Source organism: Anoplopoma fimbria, chromosome 19 (genome assembly GCF_027596085.1).
Source record: "Anoplopoma fimbria isolate UVic2021 breed Golden Eagle Sablefish chromosome 19, Afim_UVic_2022, whole genome shotgun sequence".
Taxonomy (NCBI): domain Eukaryota; kingdom Metazoa; phylum Chordata; class Actinopteri; order Perciformes; family Anoplopomatidae; genus Anoplopoma; species Anoplopoma fimbria.
Window position 1 is genome coordinate 27,834,305 of NC_072467.1, and position 23,981 is coordinate 27,858,285.

Here is a 23,981-nt window from a genome sequence, read left to right on the forward strand (position 1 = left end):
TATCTCTGAGATGTAGTAGAGGAGAAGTACCTTGACTATGTAGTTATGCAGTATTTTGGTAAATGTACTTGTTATCATCCAACCACTGAAAATACAGCAACAACGCTGGAGCTGTTTCCAACGTTCAGCATCAACCGACATCAAAACCGGTTACGTGACTTGGCCACATGCCCCAAAAAACATACTCAAAACAAAGGCAGGTGGTGCAACAAGAGCGATGTTATTGTTGTGGTAATAAAACTAGTCGTTAAATGAACACAGAGACAAACCAACGGACTGATGGTGCAAACGGAGCATGAGGCATGAAAGTTGTTTTTGGTCTGAAAAGTTACTAAATATACATGTAGTGGTGCAGGAGTATAAAGTGAAATTAATACTCAAGTACATTGTACAAGTATTTTAGTTATTGTGGATTTTTAATATACTTGTTCTGATCTTGTTTTTTACTTATGTCTCTTGTTTGCACTTTCCTCTTTGCTGCTGTAAATCCTGTAAATGTCTCCGCTGCGGGACTAATAAAGGATTATCTTATCTTATCTTAAATACCTTAAAATATTTTTAGCAATAGGCCTTAAAAAGTGGACAAAACATAACATTTTTCCACCAGATTATCTTTAAATTAACCAGAAAGCCATAAGTAAAAAGGTCCAAAACAACCAATAAATACAGATATAAAATATACATTCTCACTTTTAAAACCAAGCAGACAAGAAGTCCTTAAAAGAGGTGATGTTGATCTAAACCTATCAAATTTGGTTATTTTAATTGGCTCTTATAAAAACATTTAATAAGCATCTGGAAACCAACAGGAAACACCTGCAGCAGCGCCGGGATCAAACTGAACTCCTCTGAAAGGACAGAACTCAGAATGAATGGTCTGATGTGGGTGATGGATGTTCAGACGCGTCATGTTTTCGGAGTGATGTCATCCTCCAGACCGACGCCATCTGCTGAGTTTACTGAATCACAGCCGTTATCTGCTCCACAACCCTCAGACCTCACCGTGACTCAGAGCTCACTCTGATTACAACACTTCACAAACTCTAAACTGAGAAGTTCTTCTTCAGAAAAACGGAAAGTTACACCGGTTCAAAGAATCGCCCCGAATGCAACTTTGTCTCCAAACTAAACTTCAGACTTGAAGTAACAACTTCAATAAACAAGATGTTTATAAATTCATTTTTCAAAATAAGACTTATCCAAAAACAATCGACCCAAAACTAACAAATGATCATGGATTAAACTCCTTTTTATTTCTTTGTCATCTGATCGTCCCATAAATGTCAGAAAGCAGCTGATGGAAACTTATCTTTACTTTTACAGGAATCCTTTAAGATCTGAAGAGCTTAACAAATGGAAATGTTGACTTACTGTCAAGTTTATTAACTTTAAGAAGTGTTGTTGTCTAAACCTAACCGAGTTGTTTCCTTTGAAGACAGAATTTTTTGTGTAAAACGAGCAGAAATTGACACGTGTTGCTGGACTTTAGTAGGAAAACAGAGAATGTATATAAGAAGTGGACGTAGTCATGGTGACGTCACTCATTGGTTTGTGGACGGATGTTTGAAGCCTCGAGTTCGACGATTTTGCCGTCGCCATGTTGTCGTTTTTCGCAACCAATGAATGCAAGTTACCCTCTTTGGAAATCAGCCGTAAACCATCATTTACTAAATGAACATCATGCTGTATTGAAGAAGACTTGAAACTAGAGATTGAGACCATAAACTCATGTTTACAATGTTTACTGAGGGAATAAATCAAGAGAGAAGTAGAGTCATTTTCTCATAGACTTCTATACAACCAGAGGAGTCGCCCCCTGGTGGACAGCAGAGAGAATGCAGCTTTAAGACAGAGTAACTTTTTGTAAGATATGAAACAAACCATTTTGATTTGTTGGGAAAAGAAAAAAAAGTCCTGACAATACGACAAACATGTTCTTGTTCGATATGTTGGTTTACGTCGACCAATCGGAGCACAGTAACCGTGGAAACGGAGAAGAGAAAGAGGACTGATATTGAAGCTTTTATCAACTGAGAACAATCCTCCCGTTCCTGTCTTATATCTTCACAAACCACTGGAACCTGACACAGGAAGAAAAACAACAACAGAAAAAGGCAGGACGTGTCGACACCCGAAAAACTGACTCAGGTGACCTTTCACCTCTGACACAGGTCACCGACACCACTTCCCCTCTCTGTGAGACAACCCTCGGGCGTCCAGCTCGCCTCAAACCTCTCATACATTAGAAAACAATCAAGAAAATGGATTATTAATAGAGTTCTTTTGTTCTGATTATTTCATGTGAGTGGAGGTAAGTCCATTCAAATCCCCCCAAAACCCTGCGTGACCCAAAACACTCCCAGTAATCCCACTGCTCCCATTAGGACGACCCACACACACACACACACACACACACACACACACACACACACACACACACACACACACACACACACACTCCTCTTTATCCTGCTATGAAGACATGACATGCTTTGCTTTTCTTCCAGATCTCAGGAGAGAATTAGTTTCTCCTCTCAGATAAAAACATAATAAAATAAAGGTATTTGAGCTGAATCAGTGTGAGGAGGTTAAATATTAACTTCTGTGTTTGTGAAGAGCAGAGAGCAGATCGATCACGTACCTCATCAGGTTCTGTAAACCCTGTTTGCTGGAGTTTCTCTTCAGCAGAGCGTTGGACATGTTTGCTTCTTTTCTTCTTCTTCTTCTTCTACTTCTTTTAACTCTTCTTCTTATTCTTCTCTTCCTTCTGGTAGAAACAAAATAGATCAGCTTCTTCTTCTTCTTCTTCTGTTACGTTTCCAAGTAGACACTGAACGCAGCTTTCTGTCCTGCAGCCGCACCGAAGCCCAGAGCTCCAACTGATGAGAGAGTGTGTGTGTTTCACTGTTAAAGACTCTGGTTCACACACACACACACACTCACACTCACACACACACACACACACACACACACACACACACACACACACACACACACACACTTCTCCCCTGCAATGCTGGTTGGGAATGTCAGCGGTGCTCAGAGTGACTCCCTCCTCTTTTGGAGGCTGGGTTTTTAGTCATTACACCACCACCACCCCTCCACACACACACACACACACACACACACACACACACACACACACACACACACACACACACACACACACACACTCCCTCCCTCTGTCCTACATGTGGCTTTCATTGAGGAGCTCAGAGGCCCGACATCTCTCTCGGTTTCTTTCTTTGCTGCCTCTCTCTGTTCTGGTGGGTCATGTGGTCGTCTTCCCCGAGGGGGAGTGAAAGACGATACACACACACACACACACACACACACACACACACACACACACACACACACACACACACACACACACACACACACACACACACACACACACACACACACACACACACACACACACACACACACACACAATCTCCCTCTCATTGCCAAAACAACAGATTATCAGAAAACAAATATTTGTTATTTCACTCCAATCACTAAAAGAAAAAGTATTAATAAAAGTTATTAAATTAGGACCATTTCCGTCAACTGGTTTGGAGAAATTAAACTGTGTTTGGTCAGCGCTTTATGCACAACAACAGAAGTCGAGGTTGTGAATGGACACAAAACAAGTCGCCTTAGTGATTTAACAATTAACCACAAAAATAATGGAGACAAGTCTTCTATTTTAGATTTAGCTATTTTTAGCCGGAAATTTTTATTAGTTTAAGTCCATTAAAACTTCTGAGAAAACGTTTAGTATTAAGTTTAGTCAAAATGTTTCTTAAATGTTTAGTTGAATGGTTAAAACAAACTAACTTGCGTTCTTCGTTAACGATACTTTTCTAACCAAGTTATTCACAATCTATTCCTAAACCTAACTTAGTTTTTTCTTGTGATGACGGAAGTTTATTTTGAAAAGACTGAATTCATGTAATGAGCTTGTTTTATGAGGGAACATCTATTTTGTCATAGTTTTAGTTCCTGTCTCAGTTCTGTCCGTTTTAATTGTTCTTTTATGGCAGCTAGAGAGTTTACAAGTACTTTGATTCTCTTAAAACACATAAAACCAGTCATTACAAAGTCATTCTGTTCAGCAAAATGTTGCTCAAATTCACAGAACTTTATTTATCTAAAGTCTCCAAACATAACAAATATAATATTTATTTATTATAAAATAGTACAAAACATTTCTTGAATATTTGTATTTGATGGGAATGGACAGCCATTAAAACAGAGTAGTTTATTTTTAAGCAAATTACATAAAAACTAGTAAAATTCCTGATTTTTTACTGAATGTTTTGAGTCTTAAATAATAAAATCTTCTTTAATCTCTACTTGTTGACATCCAGCTCGGCTGAAACCGGTTTTTTTCTTCTGCCTCACAAACAAACGTCTGATCTTCGTCTCGTCTCCCTGAAGCTCTCGAACACACTCACATAATCAAACACACCTCTGTTGCCACAGTAACACACTCATCACCATTCACCCCCGGAGTGTTGGTAAGCCTTGCTCGGTGGCACGTCAGACAAAAGGGCATTCTGGGAAAGTGAATTCATGGCTTGGACGACCCCCCCGTCCCTTAACGCTCATAAAACAGAGTGCGGTTTCCAGCAAACACTGGCTGACCTGAACACAACCTCGACACTCAGACGCTCTAAAACAAACAGAACTCAGAACACACTCAGAGGTTTCCATCACATCTTCAGACATGTGCAATAAATGGTTGTCTAAGAAAAAACTCTGATATCCAGTGATTTGATGAAGGGAAACACAGCTCTGCTGCTTTCAGGTGGAAACTGTGAATAAAGAAAACACGAACAAGACTGTTGGTTTGGACCAAACAAACATTGTGGAGTTGTCACTTTGGGTTATGAGTAATTGTGACGTAATTTCGCTCTATTTTCACTAATTTTACAAACCAAATAATCAATCCATTAATAAATAAGATAATCAGCAGATTAATCCATATAAAAATAATCATAAGTTAATAGATCAAAATGAGCTCTAGCTCAACTACAACAGTAGAATCCTGCTTTTACATAAATGAATGAGTGACAATAATCTAATGATAGAATATAAACTAATATATAATAGTACAACAGTCACAGTTTGAATACTTTAACTACATTTTACTACTGGCATCATTTTACTGAAGGAATATTTTTCTCTGCATCAGAGTATTCTGACCATGTGGTATTAGTACTTTTTCCATAACAGAGTAATTGAACTGTGTGGTAGTAGTACTTTTATTGTAACAGTATTTTTTGCTACATGGTATTAGTACTTTCACTGTAACTAAGTTGTAAACTTGTGAAAATATAGTCACAGTGTTCTGAGAATAAAGTCGTAACTTTATGAGAATTAAGTCTTAATTTTCCAAGAATAAAGTTATGTTATTAGAATAAAGTCATAATTTTATTATTAGAATAAAGTCTTAATTCAATGGAAAAAATACTGAAATAACTAAATTGTTTATTTAACACGTTAAATGTTATTTTAAATATTAAAACTTTATTCTTTTTCTGTTTAATTAGTATCCCTCATAAAATAATAATTAAAAAAGACAAGTTTATTCTTGAAACATTTCTTCCTATGACGCTATTGGAAGAGTACATAAAGATTATCAATCAGCTGATACTACAGAAACCTCTCTAACATCACAGACTGTTTTATCTCCTCCACCTTCCCTGCTGTAAAACAAACGCCTCCATCCATCAGCAGAGAAACAAACATTCTCCGTCTGTCGTTTGGTTTCCTTCTTATCTGCTGAGGTCAGGTATCGCTGCTGAACACTCGGCCTCCATCAGCCTCCATCAGCCTCCATCAGCCTCCATCAGCCCTCTGCTCTCTGATCTAAGAGGTTTATTCCAGTTTATCACAGCTGTGTTTGCAGAGTTAAGCTCACAGCTTGTTTGTGCAGAAAGACTTTTACTACACGCTGAAATCTGAGAGCAGAAATATTTCATAAGGAGAGATAATCTTTATTGTTGTGATCAGATGAGGTGTTTTGTAATTTTTATTGAATCACAATAAAACTCTCTGTGTTAAACAAACGTTTGTTCGACGTGTTGTTGGTGGAAAGTAACTAAGTACATTTATTAAAGTACGATACTTGAATAGTTCTATTTTCTGCTACTTTATACTCCGATTCTACTACATTTCAGAGGGACATTCACAGCCGTAGCTACTTATTACTAATAAGATTAATATTTATTTATCAAGAAAACTGTCTAGTTTGTTTCAGTTTCACCCCAAAATAAATTCTCCCACTAAACGTCTCACATGGTTTTATGTTAATAACTGTTTGAGGCCCAAAGAGGTTAAATTATTTCACAAAAAAAGCCAAGATTAGAGAAATAGTTACTGTACCAGAACTTAGTTTTCTCTTCTTCTTTCTCATGTGGTCATCTTTGGTATTTAAGTGATATTTAACAATTAACACTTTTGTACTTTTACTTGAGTAAGATTTTAAATGCAGGACATTTAATTGTAATTTCAGCCTCCTTTAAAAAGGTAAAAGTTAAAGTTAAAAGAGCGAGTTGGCCTTTAGTACAGTAAAGTATTATCATCTTGATCAATTAGTGCATATAGTGGAAGAGTATGGAATCTGTAAAATAATAAGAAAATACCTGTGGAAATATAAAGGAAAATAACAAAAATAAATGAACAAATAAATGGGAAATATGAATTATATATTCATATTCTTGTATTTGTCTTTCAATTTTCACATTATCTACTTATTACTTTACAGAGTACTTATTTTTTAATGTAATGTATATGACTCCATAGGGATTGTTGAATTGTCTGTTTATGATGAATTAATAATCTAAATAAACCGTCACACAGGAGGTTTCACATTCTTTAGATGATCCAACGTTTTAACTGAGATTCTTATTTTGAGGTTTTATAACGTCAATTTAAGTGTCCAAAACTAAAGTTATGAGTTATATAATGAGTAATTCAAGAAGTTTTGTATATTATTTTATACACAAAACTCATATTTAGTATCTTTAATTCCAGAGTCTCAGCTTCAGAGTTTCTCCAGTTTTCAGGGATTAAAAGTAAGAAAGAAAAAGTCTGTTTTGCTTGTTTGGCAAAAAGAGGATTAAAGCTGCAGGTCATCTGGAACAAAGGAGCAGCTCAGTGCTGCAGATCTCCTCCACCTCCTCCACCACCTCCACCTCCTCCTCCTCCTCCTCCTCCTCCTCCTCCTCCTCCTCCTCGAGAGTTGACCTGATACCCAGAATGAGTTCGATGCCAGAGCGGCTCTCAGCACCTCCCACTCAGCGGACAGAGATCTCCTCTCCGGACACGACGGATGAGTTCACCCGCCGGAATTCAGTCACAAGGTACCGGAGGACGGGAATCAAACCATCAGCAGGAGCTTCGGAAGAGATATCAGAAAGATTTCACATCTTAAGGTCTAAAGCTGAGAGGAAGAAGGCCCTCGTGCAAGATCTAATCAGAAGTTTTCATCTAGTGCATATACGATCTGTAAAATTCTGTAAAGCTACTAGGAGCTTCATCATGTTTGAGCTGACAGTCGAGTGGGGAAAAAGGAGGTTTTTAAAGAAAGCAGGGTGGAGTGTCTGTAGAGGTCAAAGGTCAAGAGGCTTTCCAGGCCAGAGGCTGTGGAGCAGACAGATGTGGAGGAAGTATTCATACGTTTAACTTCAGTGAAGAAATACTGTGTTAGAAGTAAAAGTCCTGCTATTTATTTAATTCAGTAAAAGGGCAAAAGTTTCAGCTTTGAAAGTAAAAGTTCTCATAATGCAGAAAAACATAAATTGATACTATTGGATTATAATTATTGATCATAGACTGAAGAAGCAGGCATGGTTGTTATGACGTCACCACTTGCGGTTTTGAAGCCTCGAGTTCGGCATTTTGGTGGTGGCCATCTTGGTTTATTGCAACCAGAATAAGAACAACTGAACGCTGAAGCAGACACTTTTAGGCAACCAAAATATAACTTCCATGAAGTTTGTAAGAAGAAAACACGGACAACTCCATTACCGGACCACGTCTCTGGTGTGGACCTGTCAATCAGTGTGTAGCCCCGCCCTAAAGCATCCCCTGCTTTATGGTCTGTTTGACTCTAAATGGAGCATCATTTACTAAATGAACATCATGCTGTATTGAAGAAGACTTGAAACTAGAGATTGAGACCATAAACTCATGTTTACAATGTTTACTGAGGGAATAAATTAAGTCATTTTCTCATAGACTTCTATACAACCAGAGGAGTCGCCCCCTTTGCAGCTTTAAGACATGAAGCTTTGCTGTTACAGATACTAATATATATATATATTAATGTGTTTGTCACTTTAATGCTGCAGGAACACACACGTGGAGCAGAAACAGAGTCTCATTGTTCAGCCGAGTTTCTGAGGATTCAGTTTCACCTCAAAAGATTAAATCACAGAAGAAGAAGCTGACGAGTGAAAAGAGAGATGTGTGCACTGTAAACACAACCACGTCGACTCACTATGATATTCTGCTTTTTGTCCTTATGGGGCTTTTCTTCAACAACATGATCACTTTGTGGTTTTCTGCCGGAGGCGGTAAATAAACACCGGTAGCCACGGCAACACAGATCTGCTGACATCAGACGCACGATGAAACCTTTTAGGAGAAAACTCATAAATACTGAAGAAGAATTAAAAGTGGAAGAAGTACTCACATATTTTACTTTGATTAAAGTAGTAATACTACAGTGTTGGAATATTACTCATCATCACGTACTCAACAATATAGTATATGTTATTGTATCATAGTTATTGATGTATTAATGTGTTCATCACTTTAAATCTGGAGATCATTATAAGTACTTTATATACTGCTGGTAGTTTAATATATAATTATACATTATCATTTATTAGTTATTATATTTTGTTTTAATAAAAACATCACAGAGGAAGCATCTGTTGACATCTTCATGCAGCACTTTATCTTATTTGTAAAAGTAAGGTTTTCTGTTTTTATTAATTTTTTAATGTAAAGCACTTTCAGATACAACGTCTGTATGAAATTTGCTTCATAAATAAATATTTTTATTATTATTTATATTTCTATTATTCTTATTATCTGAATAATCTGAAGCTGTCAGATAAATGTAGTGCAGTAAAAGTACAACATTTCAAAGTATACATTCTGCATGAACTAAAAAAAAAAATACTTATACAAGTACCTCTTTATGATACTTAAGCACAGTACTTGAAATGAATGAACTTAAAATAAATAAATAGAGTAATAAGTTAGTTTCCATCGCTGGTGAGGATCAAACACACTGAAAATTATTTTACACATTTTACAAATGTTTGCTGATCTATTTATTAATTGGGACACATCAGAGTGATTTACTGACCTTATGAATATCTGCAGGAGGAGAAGAAGAAGAAGAAGAAGAAGAAGAAGAAGAAGAAGAAGAAGAAGAAGAAGAAGAAGAAGAAGAAGAAGAAGAAGAAGAAGAAGAAGAAGAAGAAGAAGAAACCTCTGGACACTCAGATCAGCTGGATGTCAGACGTGAAGCTGAATCAGCAGAATCCAGTTCAGTCCAGACTAAACCTCTTCATGTGGATCTGGTTTAGAGTTTGGACTCCGGCAGACTCACCTGAGCTCTGATTGGTAGTTTATTGAACTCAGGTGTTCACCTGACAGAATCACACCTGAGTCAAGACTCAAGATTCAGAGAGATGATTCATCTGTTCCTGGTTCATAACGTTCATCAGACTGATGTCATTCTGAATATCCAATGTTTAAATCCTCTAAACAAGAGTGTGTATTACTGGTAAAGAAAGTATTCTTTATTTATCTATTTATTTATCTATTTATTTATTTATTTATTTATTTATTTATTTATTTATTAATTTATTTATCTATTTATTTGCTAAGCTGTAAGATATCAGATGATATAAATCTATCTGTGATCAGAACATGAACACTGTGGTATAAAAACACAATATCAAGACAGAACATATTCACTGTACGATAACAAAATCACAACAACAACAACATTAAAGCAGCACAACAAAATCCAGACATGATGGGGTTGATTTTACTCATGATGTCATCTTGGATTTAAAATCAGAGAAGGCTGATCTCAGCTCATCGTCTTTGTTGTCCTTTAATGATTTAAACGCCGTGATATGAACTCTTTAAATGTGGGAGGAGCCAAATCATTGATCCCGTGGTGTCACAGACTGTTACGTGCTCTCTCATTGGTACAAATACCTTCATCAAAAAGGAATTATTAAAAAGTATTTAGCAGAAATAATATTTGTCTAGAAACATTTAATTCCTAAACTTTAAAATTCAATTTGAATATGAAACACTAATGGTGTAATTCTGCTGTTTGATTCTCACTTTTACATTAAAGAATGTCAGATTCTGATCAGAGATGTTTTTCCATGTGTGAATCCAATTTTTTGCAGCGTTCAAGTTTACTGTGAGATATCTTTTTTATAAAGGAGACAATTTTTCAACTTTTTTTCCCGTTTATTTCATGTTATTTACTTTATTTATATGTTGTTTTTATCGGTTTATTCAAGGCTGTTCTCACACACTGTTTGTAGCCAATACGATAAAAAGTAATGCATTTTGATTCAAATACAACCTAAAAAATCAGTTTGTATGTAATCCATCTAATCGTGAGACAAAAAGTCAACATTGATTCATTTGTTAAGTAACTCCCAGATTTAAGTAACGTTGCTTCTTGAATAAAGATAGAAAATAATCCAGTTACATAATACATCCAGTATGTTTTGGTACTTTAATTAGAAGGTCTGTTTGGATACCGGGGAGGTGAAGTCATTCCTGTGGTTCTCCCTCACACCTCTCAGTGACGTCTGAACTATCATTAGTGTTCGATGCTGCAGACGGAGCTGAAGGAGGAAACTTCAAATTAGAAAGAAGAGAAAGAGTTTCTGTCGTCAGCTGGAGAGAAACGTGTTGGTTTGTTTAGTGAAAGTGGAACACAGGACAAGTAAAAACAGAATATCTAAGGAAGTATATGTGCAGTCTGCAGCTCCATACACACACACACACATATATGTATATATATATATATATATATATATATATATACATATATACACATGTATACTTTAATAATATTATATATACATATTTAGAAACAACTCAGAAGTCTCTTGCACACGTGAATGAAACCAAAATAATACGACAGACTCTAAATATCGAATTAAAGGTTCAGAATGTGATTATAAAAACTAATAACATTCAAAAATGTCTGAAAATGGCTCTTGTTATTGTTTTAAATCAACTTTAAATAAAAATGTTAAGATCTGTGATCAGATAAAACTTTATCACCATACAGAAGGTGTTTAAAACATTCTACCTGTCGAATAAATATTCTACTTGGTTTCAGTGTGGAACTCTGTGACCTCCTGTCTGTGTCTTTATTCATATTTGGTGTCACATTCACTCTCAAACTATGGATTTGTTCTTCAGTTTACTTTACAAATGTTCTTCTCCTCATGTTCTCAGACTTTAGTTCTCCTGATGAAACCTTGAACACCAACACAAACATTTCTATGATAAAGTTCCAGAGCCCCTGAAGTAACCACGCACCAGGAGAGCAGTAAAACCAGAGCGCTGTGTGTGCTTCTCGGGTGATTATGAGCTCCGGACAGGCCGTCTGGACGGAGGGAGGGATGCAGCGCTGACGATCCCACCTTCAGGTGGAGGAATGTGGCCTCATTAAAGCAGCCGAGAGGAGGAACGGTGCATTCCTGCAGAGTGAGGTAAAGCAGGAAGAGACGCAGCAGATACAACAGGACATGTACCTTTAACATGATTCAAACATAAACTACAGAGGTCAAACTGAAGAAAACAACTTCTTAAAAAGACGTTTTAAACCAAAAGTAACAAAGACGGATAAAATAAAATGTAGTAAAATCATCTTCACTGAAACAGTATCCATGTTTCTCTAAAGCCTCCTGCAGACCTCACAACCTTCTTCATCGTTCTCCTCCTGGAATCATCTTCATCAGTCGGACCACCACTGATGATGCAACCCTTTCTAACGAGCAAAAAAAAGAAGATATTTCAATTTGTCCAAAAAACTTGCAAAACTGACACTTTACTTTGTGTTTACTGCTCATGAGCGGATATTACAGCCTGGTCTCCCAAAGATGGAGTTCCCATTCATAAAAAACTGTATTGACAGTTATGTTTCAAGGTTTTTTCTTCTGGATTATGTTTGTTTTTGACGTGTTACAACTACATTTAATCAATAACTTATGTTGGGAGGAGGTCGGATGGATTGACGGGTCAAACATGGGACTTCCACCCATGAGACAGATGTTAGTGTCCCATGTGAAAGTATTAGTTCACCTCTTTGATATAATTGGAGACTTAAGCATTTGTTTTGGAGATCAAGATACTTTTTCAGCTCCTTTGATTCAACGTTCTGTTCTGTATGGAGTCAACATCATCCACAGACCCGCAAAAATAATTAAAGGTGAATCCTTTGATAAAGTGTAAAAACAGTCACGACAATATGACTTTCATCCAGATTACAGATTCCTCTCCCAGCTGGTGTTTTGTTGAATCAAAGGTGTCGTTAGTGGTTGAGGATCTGAATTATTTAACAGGTAACTGGATCGGCAGGCAGCAACACAAAGATCACTGTTCTGTGATCCAGGTATGAAACATTTTGTTATCAAATAACTATCAAAAAAAGGATTATGCACGAACTCTGTCAGCGTTCTCGATCTAAAAGCAGGAAACTTAAGAAACGTTGATAAAAGTTCAACACAATTAGCATTCATTACTGAATTTGTTTTCAGGTTACTTGTGCTTTTTCTAATTAAGATGCAGCATTCAATCTATGTTTTCATTATTCACTCACTTCCATTTTTATTTGAGACTTTTGTCCACAGACGACCACACGCTCAACTTCAGAAAGTATTCCAGTTTAGAAAAACTGTTCAAATCTATTTTTTGGCTCAGGACCTCCTCACAGGTTCATCTATCAGTGTCTTCTAGGTTTGTAGTTTCAAGGATGTTCTTGTCTCTACAGCTGCATTGCTCTTTGAACCCTTACAGGTTGTGTTGCGTTCAAGAGCCTTCCAGGTTCCCGGTAACGACACCATCTCTCTGCAGAGGAGCGTGGGCGTCTTGGTGGAATGCAGAAATCAAAAAGAAATAAATCATCCATGCAGATTTGACAACCAGCGTGCAGAGAGGCTGAGGAGCTGAAAGTGAAACCATGTGGAGACAAACGAGGGGGTGGTGGTGGTGGTGGGGGGGGGTAATGAGATTCTGAGCAGGTACTTAACGTTATGGTACTCCTTGAACTTTTACGGGGACCTCCGGCCGGCTGGACATAATGACCCTAAACGACTTTACAGCCTGCTCGGTTGTGAGGATGTTCTCGGGTTACAGTCATGAGGCCTGCAGAGAGACAGAGAGATGAATATCTGAGTCAGCAGAGTGAAGGGATGGAAAATATGAACGGATAAAAGCTAAATATAAAGACGTGGATGAAAGAGAGAGAGGGCCGAGAGGAGCTCTGGACCATGGGAGTGAATACAAGTAGAGAAGAAGAAGAAAGATTGAACCAAGACGTCCTAATCCAGAATGAATATTTAAGCAAGAACTGATCACCTCAAACTATCCACAAAATAAATTAAATAAAGGGCAGCTTCAACATTTTTATCCGCTGTTTCTCTTCAACGTGATTTGTTTGATTTTACAACAAGTTACTCATCATTTTTTGTGTGTTTATATTCTACAAAATCTCCAGCAAATGTACGTGTAAAAGTACAACATTTCCTCATTCTGTTACATAAATACAGTATTTTCAAAATAAACTTCTGACTTCACAGGAAACTCAGTGAGGTTTAGGCAACAAAAATACTTAGTTTGTTTTTTCTACAAAAGTCCAGCAACACGTGTCGATTTCCTCTCGAAAAGGTTAAAATAACTAATAACGATTTAGTCGTCTTTATACGTTCTTATTCATGATAACGTGGATAACAAAATAATTCATTTTGTGGGATATCTATGAATTATGCCGTTTAATTATCGTAGTTATATCTACTTATGCTGATGACACCAGCCTGTCCTCTTATGTGACCAAGAAGTGCTTCACATTAACTTCACCTGTTTCTACACAAGTTAAGCCCCGCCCCCATTGATGCTTCTCCGTCAGGCTGTCAGAGCGACTGTTACCGTGGAGCCCACACTGTCACTAACTCACTAAAAAGTGTTTTGAGAGATAAATAAACAAAGAGTTTACAAAATAAGTTTAAAGGATGAATCAGGATGAAAACAGGTTGAAAAGATAAATATAGAAGCTGAAGAGTAAAAGTGAAAGACGATAAAATGAAGGAACAACCCTGTTCCTCTTTGTTCACTGTTACATTCATTAAAAAGCAAAAAGCACAACAATAACATGGAACACATAGCAAAATTCATATACAAAAATATCACAAAGTAGCATAAAACAATAGAAACCAATGTCTAATCTATAATTTACATCACTTGGTTTACAGACAATCCTCTGAAATCAACCTGAGCTTCTGTTCAGAGAAAAACAGATCAAACACGCCCCCTAGTGGTGGTCAACTAACAGGACCACCTCAAACAGCTGATCTGAGGTCTGTTCCAGGAGGAACCAGAGGATTCAGACTGGTATTTACATCTCCTGTGTTCAGAACATTTTTGTCTTTTTGCTCTGAAAAGCTCCAAACTGTGGTGTGAAATATTCAGTTACTTTCTTTATTTAGTTTATTTCTACATCATCCAGCATCTTAAAAAAACTAAAACAAGTATCAGTTTTCAGTGAAGCGTACTGGTCTGACCTTTGACCCCTGAGATACCTTATGTCGGTGTCAGTAGCTCTCTCTGCTTGTAGTATTCACAGCAGTACAAGTACTCAGGTCTTTTACTGCAGTAAAAGTACTAATACCACACTGTGAAAATACTCCACCACAAGTAAAAGTCCTGCATTTAAAACTTTATTTGAATAAGAATGTATGTAAATGTAGTTAAAGTACTGATTGGAAAACTTCATCCTTCAGTTCATCACAAACATTCAACATCAACACATCGGAGAAGAAACTAAAGCTGTCAGACAAATGTAGCAAAAAGTACAATATGTACCTGTGAGATGTAGCGAGGTTGAAGAGAGAGAGACACATTCAGAATACTTGTACTTGTGTACTTGTTTTGGCCCAGATGCCATAAAAATATAGACAACTGATTTATTTTAATGTACAATTAAGATAATGAGATTATAGTAAGAACAAGAATAATGAATAATAATTACTGTAGACATTTTGGGCGTGTATACTCCAACAAATCCAACACATGTATGAGATAGTGTATCCAAGTATTCATATAGATGTATGTGTATATAGATGATAAAAAAATAATTATAAACATGTCTTAAAAAAGGTCCAAAAAAGGAGATAAATGTATTTCCACATGGTTTTTATTAAGACTGCTACGTAATACTATTATAAATATATATATTTATAAATACCATAAGAAGTCCAGCTGAACTACAGACGTTTCAAACTAAATTTAAACCTCAGACTGAGGACCGACTCCAGCTGAATAGTAATGGGGTGAGAAGCAGCGCTTTTTTAAAGGGGAGTCTTGGTGAAGTCACATGATCCAAATATAACTCTGAGGCGTCCCCACACACACACACACACACACACACACACACACACACACACACACACACACACACACACACACACACACACACACACACACAGAGCCACGGGGTTAAAGTTAGAAACTGAGGAAACCTTAGAGGCTCCAGGACCTCGGGGCCCCGGCAACCCGGAGGCAGAGATCTGACTACCGTACAAGGAGTATGACAGCATCTGTGTGTGTGTGTGTGTGTGTGTGTGTGTGTGTGTGTGTGTGTGTGTGTGTGTGTGTGTGTGTGTGTGTGTGTGTGTGTGTGTGTGTGTGTGGTCACTAAATGGTTACAAACTGGAGTTCAGACTCGTTATCCAAACTCACCTCGTTATAATTAAGCTTCATAAATTATGATACAAATCCTCAGAAGATCAGAACACTACGGTGAGTCATGTGACACCTGTATAGCACACAACAGACGTAAAAAACTGTACAACGTACAATGAAGAAACACAATAATTGAAGGTTTGAAATAAACTTGATGTTTTCCTATAAAGTCCTGATGTTATTGATCTGTACTGATCTGCTGAGGCTGAATGAACCTGATCCAGATGTGTTGATGTTGAATGTTTGTGATGAACTGAAGGATGAAGTGTTTCCTTTATGTGTTGATAAAATCCTCCTTCTTCTTCAGATAAATAAACTCTTCTTGGATCATCGTTTGAATTCAGGACTTTAACTTCTACTGGAGAGTTTTTACGATGTGTTATCAGTACTTTTACTGCAGCACAGGTTCTGAATACGTCTTCTACCTCTGAGTGTGATGAGAGTGCAGACTAATGAAGGAGCTCTACGTTTTGTTTTCATATTGTTTCTCTGGCTGCTGCTGTCAGGATGTGAATTGAAGAGTCATAAGGGGCTTTATGAAAGTCATCAAATCTAACTGCAACGCTGATTTCATTGGCTAAATTATACATATCATAGTGAATCTTGTACAAGGATCATGGTTCATCAACTCCTGCACAAAAGAATATACTAAATAAAATATATTATAGAATAGCAATAGTATTCTGAACTGTTCTGAGTGATTGACAGAGTGATGGAGGATGTGTCTGTAGAGCATCTGATGATAAACACTCAAACACATCACACTTAAATATACTGAAAGCATTTCCTCATGTAACTTTCACACCCAAAAAATATTAATGATTAACTTTTTTGAAATGAATGTCTGCATTATAATTGCTATGATCCCACCCTTGTTCATATTTGAGGCATTATGTTTATATATTTGTTTATATAACATTTATTATACATACATATATTACATATATGCAATATGCACAGCAATTTCCGTCAAGATGACAAAAATAATAATCATTTTATCTCTGAACTTCCATTTCTCTTCATATCGTGTCCATTTTTTGATTTTCGAACTGTACGGAAGTCAAATGGTGCTGAACGTTCTACTGCAACTTTTTAAACACATTTATTCATTTTTCACAGAACTGATGGCTATATTAATCATAGAATAAAAATATAAAAATATAGAATATTATTTTATTTGTTAAATAATTAATTATTCAAATTTAGATTTTTTTCCTGTGGAAAATATTTGTAAATGATATGGAAAATATTTTTTATTATATATAATATTTTGTGGATTTTAGTATAACAAAAACAGCAATTCTTGTTGAAGGCTTTGTGTTAATAATGTAAATTATTATAATATTATTTTACATCAGGACAAATTATAGAGACTTTATCTTTGGTGTCAGATAAAACATTCGGTTGTTGAAGAACATGTTTCTCAAATCAAAAGACACAAATAAAGACACCAGAAGGTTTTTCCGTCCACAGTTGACTTTATTGATTCTCTTCAATATGATTCAGTTGAGTGTGAGTGTTTCCCTGAATGTGTGGAGATTAAGACTTGGTGTTGAGTGTTGGTGTGAACCTCCTCCTTCCTCCACCTCCATCCAGACAAACAAATAAAAAACGAAATCCTCAAACGCAGAGCGACTCCTCTCAGACCTGCTAACCTGCTGCTTTCAGCCCCGTCTGGTTCAAACCAACACAATAAGTAAGACAACGTGGAGTTCATAAAAACAGAAAAGAAAAAACAGCAGCGATGCGTCTTTAGGAAGTCTCGAACATCTTCTTCCTGTCGGCCTTGTCCTCGATGTTCTTACGCCAGTCGCCAGCGGCTTCTGTCGGCTGCAGAAGAACAAACATGTTATTAAAAGTTGTTTCAGTCACAATCAGGTTTGTGTTCAAGTATTTTTTAAAGGTGTTTTATGTCTTAAAGAGGAAATAAAGATAGAAAGCAAGAACTGGAAAAGTCAAGGAAAAAAGGGATGTTATGGATTTGGACTATTTTCATTCCAACTTCTGTTTTGTGTCATTTCTCACAAAATAAGAAAATGTTTGTCTTATTTCGTCTCACTTGCATTTTTTTGCAAAAAATAAAACGTTTTTTCATAACTTTATAAACTCAAATATGTTCGAGTTTTTCATGTAAATTTACAATTTTAATACCTTTATTCAGATTTTTTTATTTCGTCTTGCTTGCAATTTTTGCAAAAAAAACACCATTTTCTTGCAAAAAGAAAAATATATTTTTATACATTTTTTTCAGAGTTATTATGTAACTTTGCTACTGTTTGAAATGTATCTGGTTCTGAGTCTGCAGTCACGTAGAATATATTAACACAATGTTAGAATATGCAGGTTTAACCTTCTAACATAACTGTATGTCTTTATATTTGCCAATACAGATAAATATTTATCCAATATTTATATTACCGTCAATAAAACAATGCATATTAGGCCACATGTTTAACTTAAATCTAGTAAAGCCGAATCACAAGTAATATTTTTTCTGAACACAATATTGTATTGAACTGGTCTTTCTGTAAGTAAAAACTCCAGCATATTTTTTTCTAATAGCACATATCAATTTCTGACTTTGGATATATATATATATATATATATATATATATATATATATATATATATATATATATATATATACTTAAACTGCATTTTCCTGATTATACTTTTACTGAAATGTCATTTTCAAGGTAACATAGTACTATTTTTGTACTTTTCGTCAAATAAAGGATGAGAACACTTCTTCCTCAGAGGGCTGAATGAGGAATAAATTGATTTACATATATATTTTTTAAAGTACAGTAGACTCACCTCCTCCTTGACCTCCTTCTTGACCTGCTTCAGGTTGGCCCTCAGGTCCATGTTGACCGTGTGCTTGGAGCCCAGCAGAGCCTTCAGCATGGTGTCGGCAGACATACGTACTTTCTTCAGAGCGGGTTTCTTCACTCCTTTCAGGTCCACCACTTTGATCCTCAGGTCTTCAATCTGAGAGAAGGAAAACAAAGTCAGACGGGTTTGTTGTTGACGCTCTTTGGGTCGGATGTTGGAGTGAGATATAGAATAAACCAGCTAATAGAAGGCCGTGAAATAAATATCTTTGAATCGGTTTACATAACAAATGATCCGTCACGATAACTTAAACAAGCCATGTTTTTATAAAAGCCATACACAGAGAGAAAAGACTAAAATAGATCATACAGGATGTTTTTATGGTAATATTACAAGTAAAGCAGAATCAGTAATGTCTTTGATATCACTTCTTAAAACCAATTTTTACTCCTTTATTTTATTATATATATCATTTTATTTTACAATTTTTTTTTTTATTTTACAATTTTTTTTTTAACTAGAGTATTTTATTTTACTAAATTATTTTAATTGATTTATAGTATTTTTTATTTATTCAAATAAAGTTTTTTTTTTAACTAGAGTCTTTTATTTTACTAAATTATTTTAAAAAAAATTATAATTTTTTTTATTTATTCAAATAAAGTTTTTTTTTAACTAGAGTCTTTTATTTTACTAAATCATTTTAATTGATTTATAGTATTTTTTTATTTAAATAAAGTTTTTTTTAAAAGGTCATAGTTGTCGTTGATGGCGTCAGAGAGCGTTTACCTCTATGTTGGCCTTCTGCACTTTGGACACGATGTCGTATCTCTCCTCATCGATCTTGTCGATGATAGCGTGAAGCTTCTTGCAGTATTCCTGTCGATACAAGCAAACACACACACAGTACTCATGTTACATACATGTACACACACCTGTACACCTGTAGTTTTATGTATATTTTATACATATTAAATATATTATAATTAGAGGAGAGCTTACGTGTGTCAAATATCCATTTATATCTGAACATTAAGTGTTATTTCCCTTGAAATATAAACTATGTTTAAAGTTTATACCATTGATTTCAATGGTGGAATGAAGTACTATGTGTAAGCACAATTTTGAGGTTCTTGTATTTGAAGCACTTTACTTTACTATTTTCTGCTACTTTCTACTTCTCTTCTACTACATCTCAGAGGTACATAATGTACTTTTTACTGTACTATCTCAGAGGTAAATATGTACTTTTTACTGTACTACATCTCAGAGGTAAATATTGTACTTTTTACTGTACCACATTTATCCGACAGCTTTAGTTACTTAACAATGTAAAAATATAGTTTAAAATGATGTTGCATTAAATTAAATAAAAACAGTATATAACGTAGTACAAATAGCTCAACCATGACATCTTTAGAAAACTGCTTCCATAAATGTATCAGTAATAATATTTCAAGAATATTCCAAGATATATAGAATATAAATAAGACCCTGAGAGGGTTCCTTCTGCATCATAAGTACTTTCACTTTTGCTCCTTTAAGTATAATTAGATGCCTATACGTCTTAACGTTAAGCAACATTTTGAATACATGACTTTTACTTCTATTATTTCGTCATTGACTGTTTTTCCAAGATGGCCGCTCTATAAACAACACTCGTTCTTTGGTTCTGAGGGTGTTTTTTGTCGGTGCTGCTCTCACCATCAGGGCGTTCTGGTCTCCGCTCAGCACCGCGGGGGGGCAGTTTTCAGACATGTAGGCCTCCTTTGCCGCCTTGTCCTCCTTTTCCTCCTGTTCCAGCCATTTCTGAGCAATGGACAGGATCAGACTCTGCAGGACAAAAAAAACAAGGATTAACACCAAACTAATCCACTGCTTAAAAAAGAGAAATGTCTTTTAAGATTTACATCTCCAATACATATTAACCATGTAAAATACTGTATCGTCAGCGTAATGACCAATTATTTGACAATTAATGACCATTTAATCAAATTTAACCCCATAAAATGGCAACATTTTTCACAATTTCAGTCATTCAAATATACATATTTGCTCTTAGTCAAAAAAAAGAATTCCTCTAAATAGAATGAGAGTATTTATCTTTTTTCCATCCTTTTTAAATAATAGTTTTTTAAAACGATAATTCAGAAAGGTGGTATTCTAGTGTTGAGTTTAGGACCGTTTATGGGATTTGCTTGCATTGTGAAGCTTAATAATTGAAAGCTAAAATTACAAAGCTAAGCTAACACATTCAACTTTAACCGTGAATGTAAGAAAGGCTCCAATAACTAAACACACAGATTCTTAATTTACCTTCAGGTGATGCCTGCGGCTGGAATTCATCTTTTTACTGTTTGGGAGGAAGTCATATCATCATCATCATCATCATCATCATCATCATCATCATCATCATCTTCTTCAATCATACTTTTCTTAGAACAAGTGAACGTTTCCATCTTGATGATGAAATAATTTGATATTTTTCAAATGCATATTTTTGCTTGTTTAAGGGGAGGCACAATGTGAATAGGGTTAAAGAAATATTTAACAAATAGATGAAACTTCCCAAGTTGTTTACTCACATTGCATAACAAGATTTGGTTACATTTATGAAAGATAAGTGTGAACATTGGATAAATCCAGGTTCAAAATTCTTGTTTGATTTTGTTGACATATTAAAGTCAAAGGTTTTTATATTTTGGATATCTCTTTGTTTCACTCCATAAATCTGAAAATACTGTCAACAAATCAGTTTTCTGCATGTTTTTTGTAATAAATGTTGTATAAATCAGGTTATGAATGACATATGAACAAACCCCTCTGTAGAAACCTTCAGAATATAGAGAGGAATGAAGCTGTAAAGTTTGGTGTATGTAAGAGCTACTGAAGGGGAGATTTCTGGATCAGAGTCTGAGAAAAAACTCATTTAGAGAAAACGTCCTTTAAAGATATGTTTAGTTAAATTACATACATGTTGAAGACGCTACAGGTGAATAGGGTAAAAAAATAACTAATAGATATCAACATGAAACTTCACCAGTTGATTACTGACATTAAGATGATTAGTTTTTGTATTACAAGTTTTCTGAAATGTTATGTTTGAATATGTAAATGAGGCATTATCTAATGGTAACTTTTGGTGAATTTAGGAAAAATCAAGTAGAAAAATAAATATTTTCTTTCCACCAGTCAGAAAGAAGAAGTTTTATGGAAGAAAAATTTAACTAAATCTTTCCCCACTTAAAAAAGTTGAATGGATTGTGAGTCAGAATCTTGAAATAAGGCAGATTCCTGTTGATAAATTGCTAAAACAAAACATCAAACTTTGTACTTATATGGCTTTTTTTTTTACAGCTATTTCCAGAAAACAGGCTGTGCTTGTAAACTGGGATGTTTTTTGCACTAAACCTGGTGGATCTGATCTGAGAGCATGTTGTTCAGACTTACTCAGACATCTTGGCGTTTTTTTTGCGGCTCACAACCTGCATGAAGACACAAACGAGAAGACAGTGAGTGGAGGAAACATTTGGGTCTTTTTGACCTCTGCTGACCGCCGTAGCCTCTCAGATCAGGATGTCAGTGTGAGGTTCTCTGAGCTCAGCATGTTCTGCAGCTCCGATGGATGTCGGGAATATTTGTGCCGTAACGTGATCCGAGGCCACAGCTGAAGAGCAGCGACGTCGACTGAACTAAACTGGGACGGTCGGGATCCGATGTCCCGTCTGGACAGTTTACGACCCGATTGGGTGAACAGTTAATTTAAAGAAATTCTTCGGTGGAATATCATCAACTTAAGTTCATATCCGACACCTTTAAATTACTTTGAATGTTTAACTACTTTCTCCAAATCATGTGGAATGATCTTTTAACAGTCAATGGAGATCCCATTTAAAATTCAGCTTTTTTACAGAGACTTATCAGTACTTTTACCACCTTTAATAGTTGTTCAATTTCCAGTTTTCTGAGTGTCTTTTAAAATAAATTTGACACTAGACATAAAATAAATAACGTCCAATAAACTTTACAACCACCAATCAATCATGCAGACATAAATAAACGTATTAACCAGGATTAATAATCTGTATTAAAGAGTGATTAATGGAAAATGAATGTCCAGTTGTTGTCACAAAATACAACCAATAAGCTTTAACATGTAACACGTCCAATGTTAAAAAAGGCAAAAAATTACATACAAAATACATTTCTGATTCAAACAAATATATTTGCTCTTACTCAAAAAGATTGTGTCTCATATTTGCCTCAGTCCAAACCCTTTTTAAAGCATCACATTTTAACAATAACTCAATCAGCATAATGACAAGATGGTATTCAAGCTGTCTGAGTGCCACAGTTTTAAGACTTTGTGGGATCGCTGTGACTTTCTAACAGCGAGCTGGAAACAGCTTCAGGATCATAAAACACAGTGCAGCTGAACAGGTCCCATAAATTTAGATCTGTCTGGAAAAAGGTCAAATGTTGGCAGCAAAAGCATGTAGAAAGCTAGTTTAGGATGTCAGGAAGGGTCAAAGGTGGAGAAAACGAACAGCTACAATCACAACCTCTTAAACGAGGGTTTTTTTTGATGAGAGGCTGTTCTGATTAAATTAAAAGATGCTGCTCTCAGAGAAGCTCAGAAAACATGAGACATGAAATAAAAAGAAAATGCTCACCTATCGAGAAGAGGAAGAAGGAGAGGACCGCGACACACTTGTGGATGAAAACAGGACACACTGCCAAACTCATACAGTGAAAAATGCAATAGGGTTTATAAGGTGGGTTGCGATGCCTCAGCAAAACGCTCAGATCCTCTTTATGGAAATGGATTCCCGGGCAGACCAATCGGCCGGCGAGCTCCTGAAATACACCAGACCCAGCCCAGCTCCTCAAACGCCCCCCCACCCCAACCCTGTGAGTCCACTTCAAGCTTCAAGATGCAGATTCACACAAAGGAGGGGGGGCGGCACCATTTAACCCGCAGGGTTCTTGGAACTAGAAACAGATAGATCCTTTTAAGGGCCAGCGTGTAGCATTAAACAGGATCTAATAGAAGAAATATTATTAAAATAATCAGTGATTTTGTTGCAGTGACATGTTTCTACAGAAGCCCAGAAAGGACAAACTGAACA

General features: G+C 35.9%; 2 protein-coding genes across 3 annotated transcripts in view; both read right to left on the minus strand.

The window, feature by feature from the left end:
- Positions 1–3,011, minus strand: part of lsp1a (lymphocyte specific protein 1 a) — a 28,556-nt gene extending 25,545 nt beyond the window's left edge. Inside the window, exon 1 of one of the 2 annotated variants that reach the window (XM_054619887.1) lies at positions 2,642–3,011. In XM_054619887.1, the coding sequence (XP_054475862.1) occupies positions 2,642–2,700 (59 nt within the window). In that variant the 5' untranslated portion in view covers positions 2,701–3,011. The remainder of the gene's footprint in view (positions 1–2,641) is intronic. The other variant, XM_054619886.1, reaches the window with a different exon arrangement.
- A 14,758-nt stretch (positions 3,012–17,769) lies between these two features.
- Positions 17,770–22,310, minus strand: LOC129108602 (troponin I, fast skeletal muscle-like). Its single transcript, XM_054620475.1, has 6 exons — positions 22,303–22,310; positions 21,169–21,205; positions 20,557–20,685; positions 19,642–19,731; positions 18,835–19,008; positions 17,770–17,847 (listed from the first exon to the last, which is right to left on the minus strand). The coding sequence occupies exons 1-6, from the start codon at positions 22,308–22,310 to the stop codon at positions 17,770–17,772; spliced, it is 516 nt and encodes a 171-aa protein (XP_054476450.1).
- Positions 22,311–23,981: the final 1,671 nt, after the last annotated feature.

Excerpts from the sequence above, each read along its gene's own strand:
- LOC129108602 (XM_054620475.1), bottom strand. Across the intron at positions 19,732-20,556 it reads GAGACCAGAACGCCCTGATG|GAATACTGCAAGAAGCTTCA; the intron begins GTGAGAGCAGCA and ends TTGTATCGACAG. Across the intron at positions 17,848-18,834 it reads AGAAGGAGGTCAAGGAGGAG|CCGACAGAAGCCGCTGGCGA; the intron begins GTGAGTCTACTG and ends GTTCTTCTGCAG.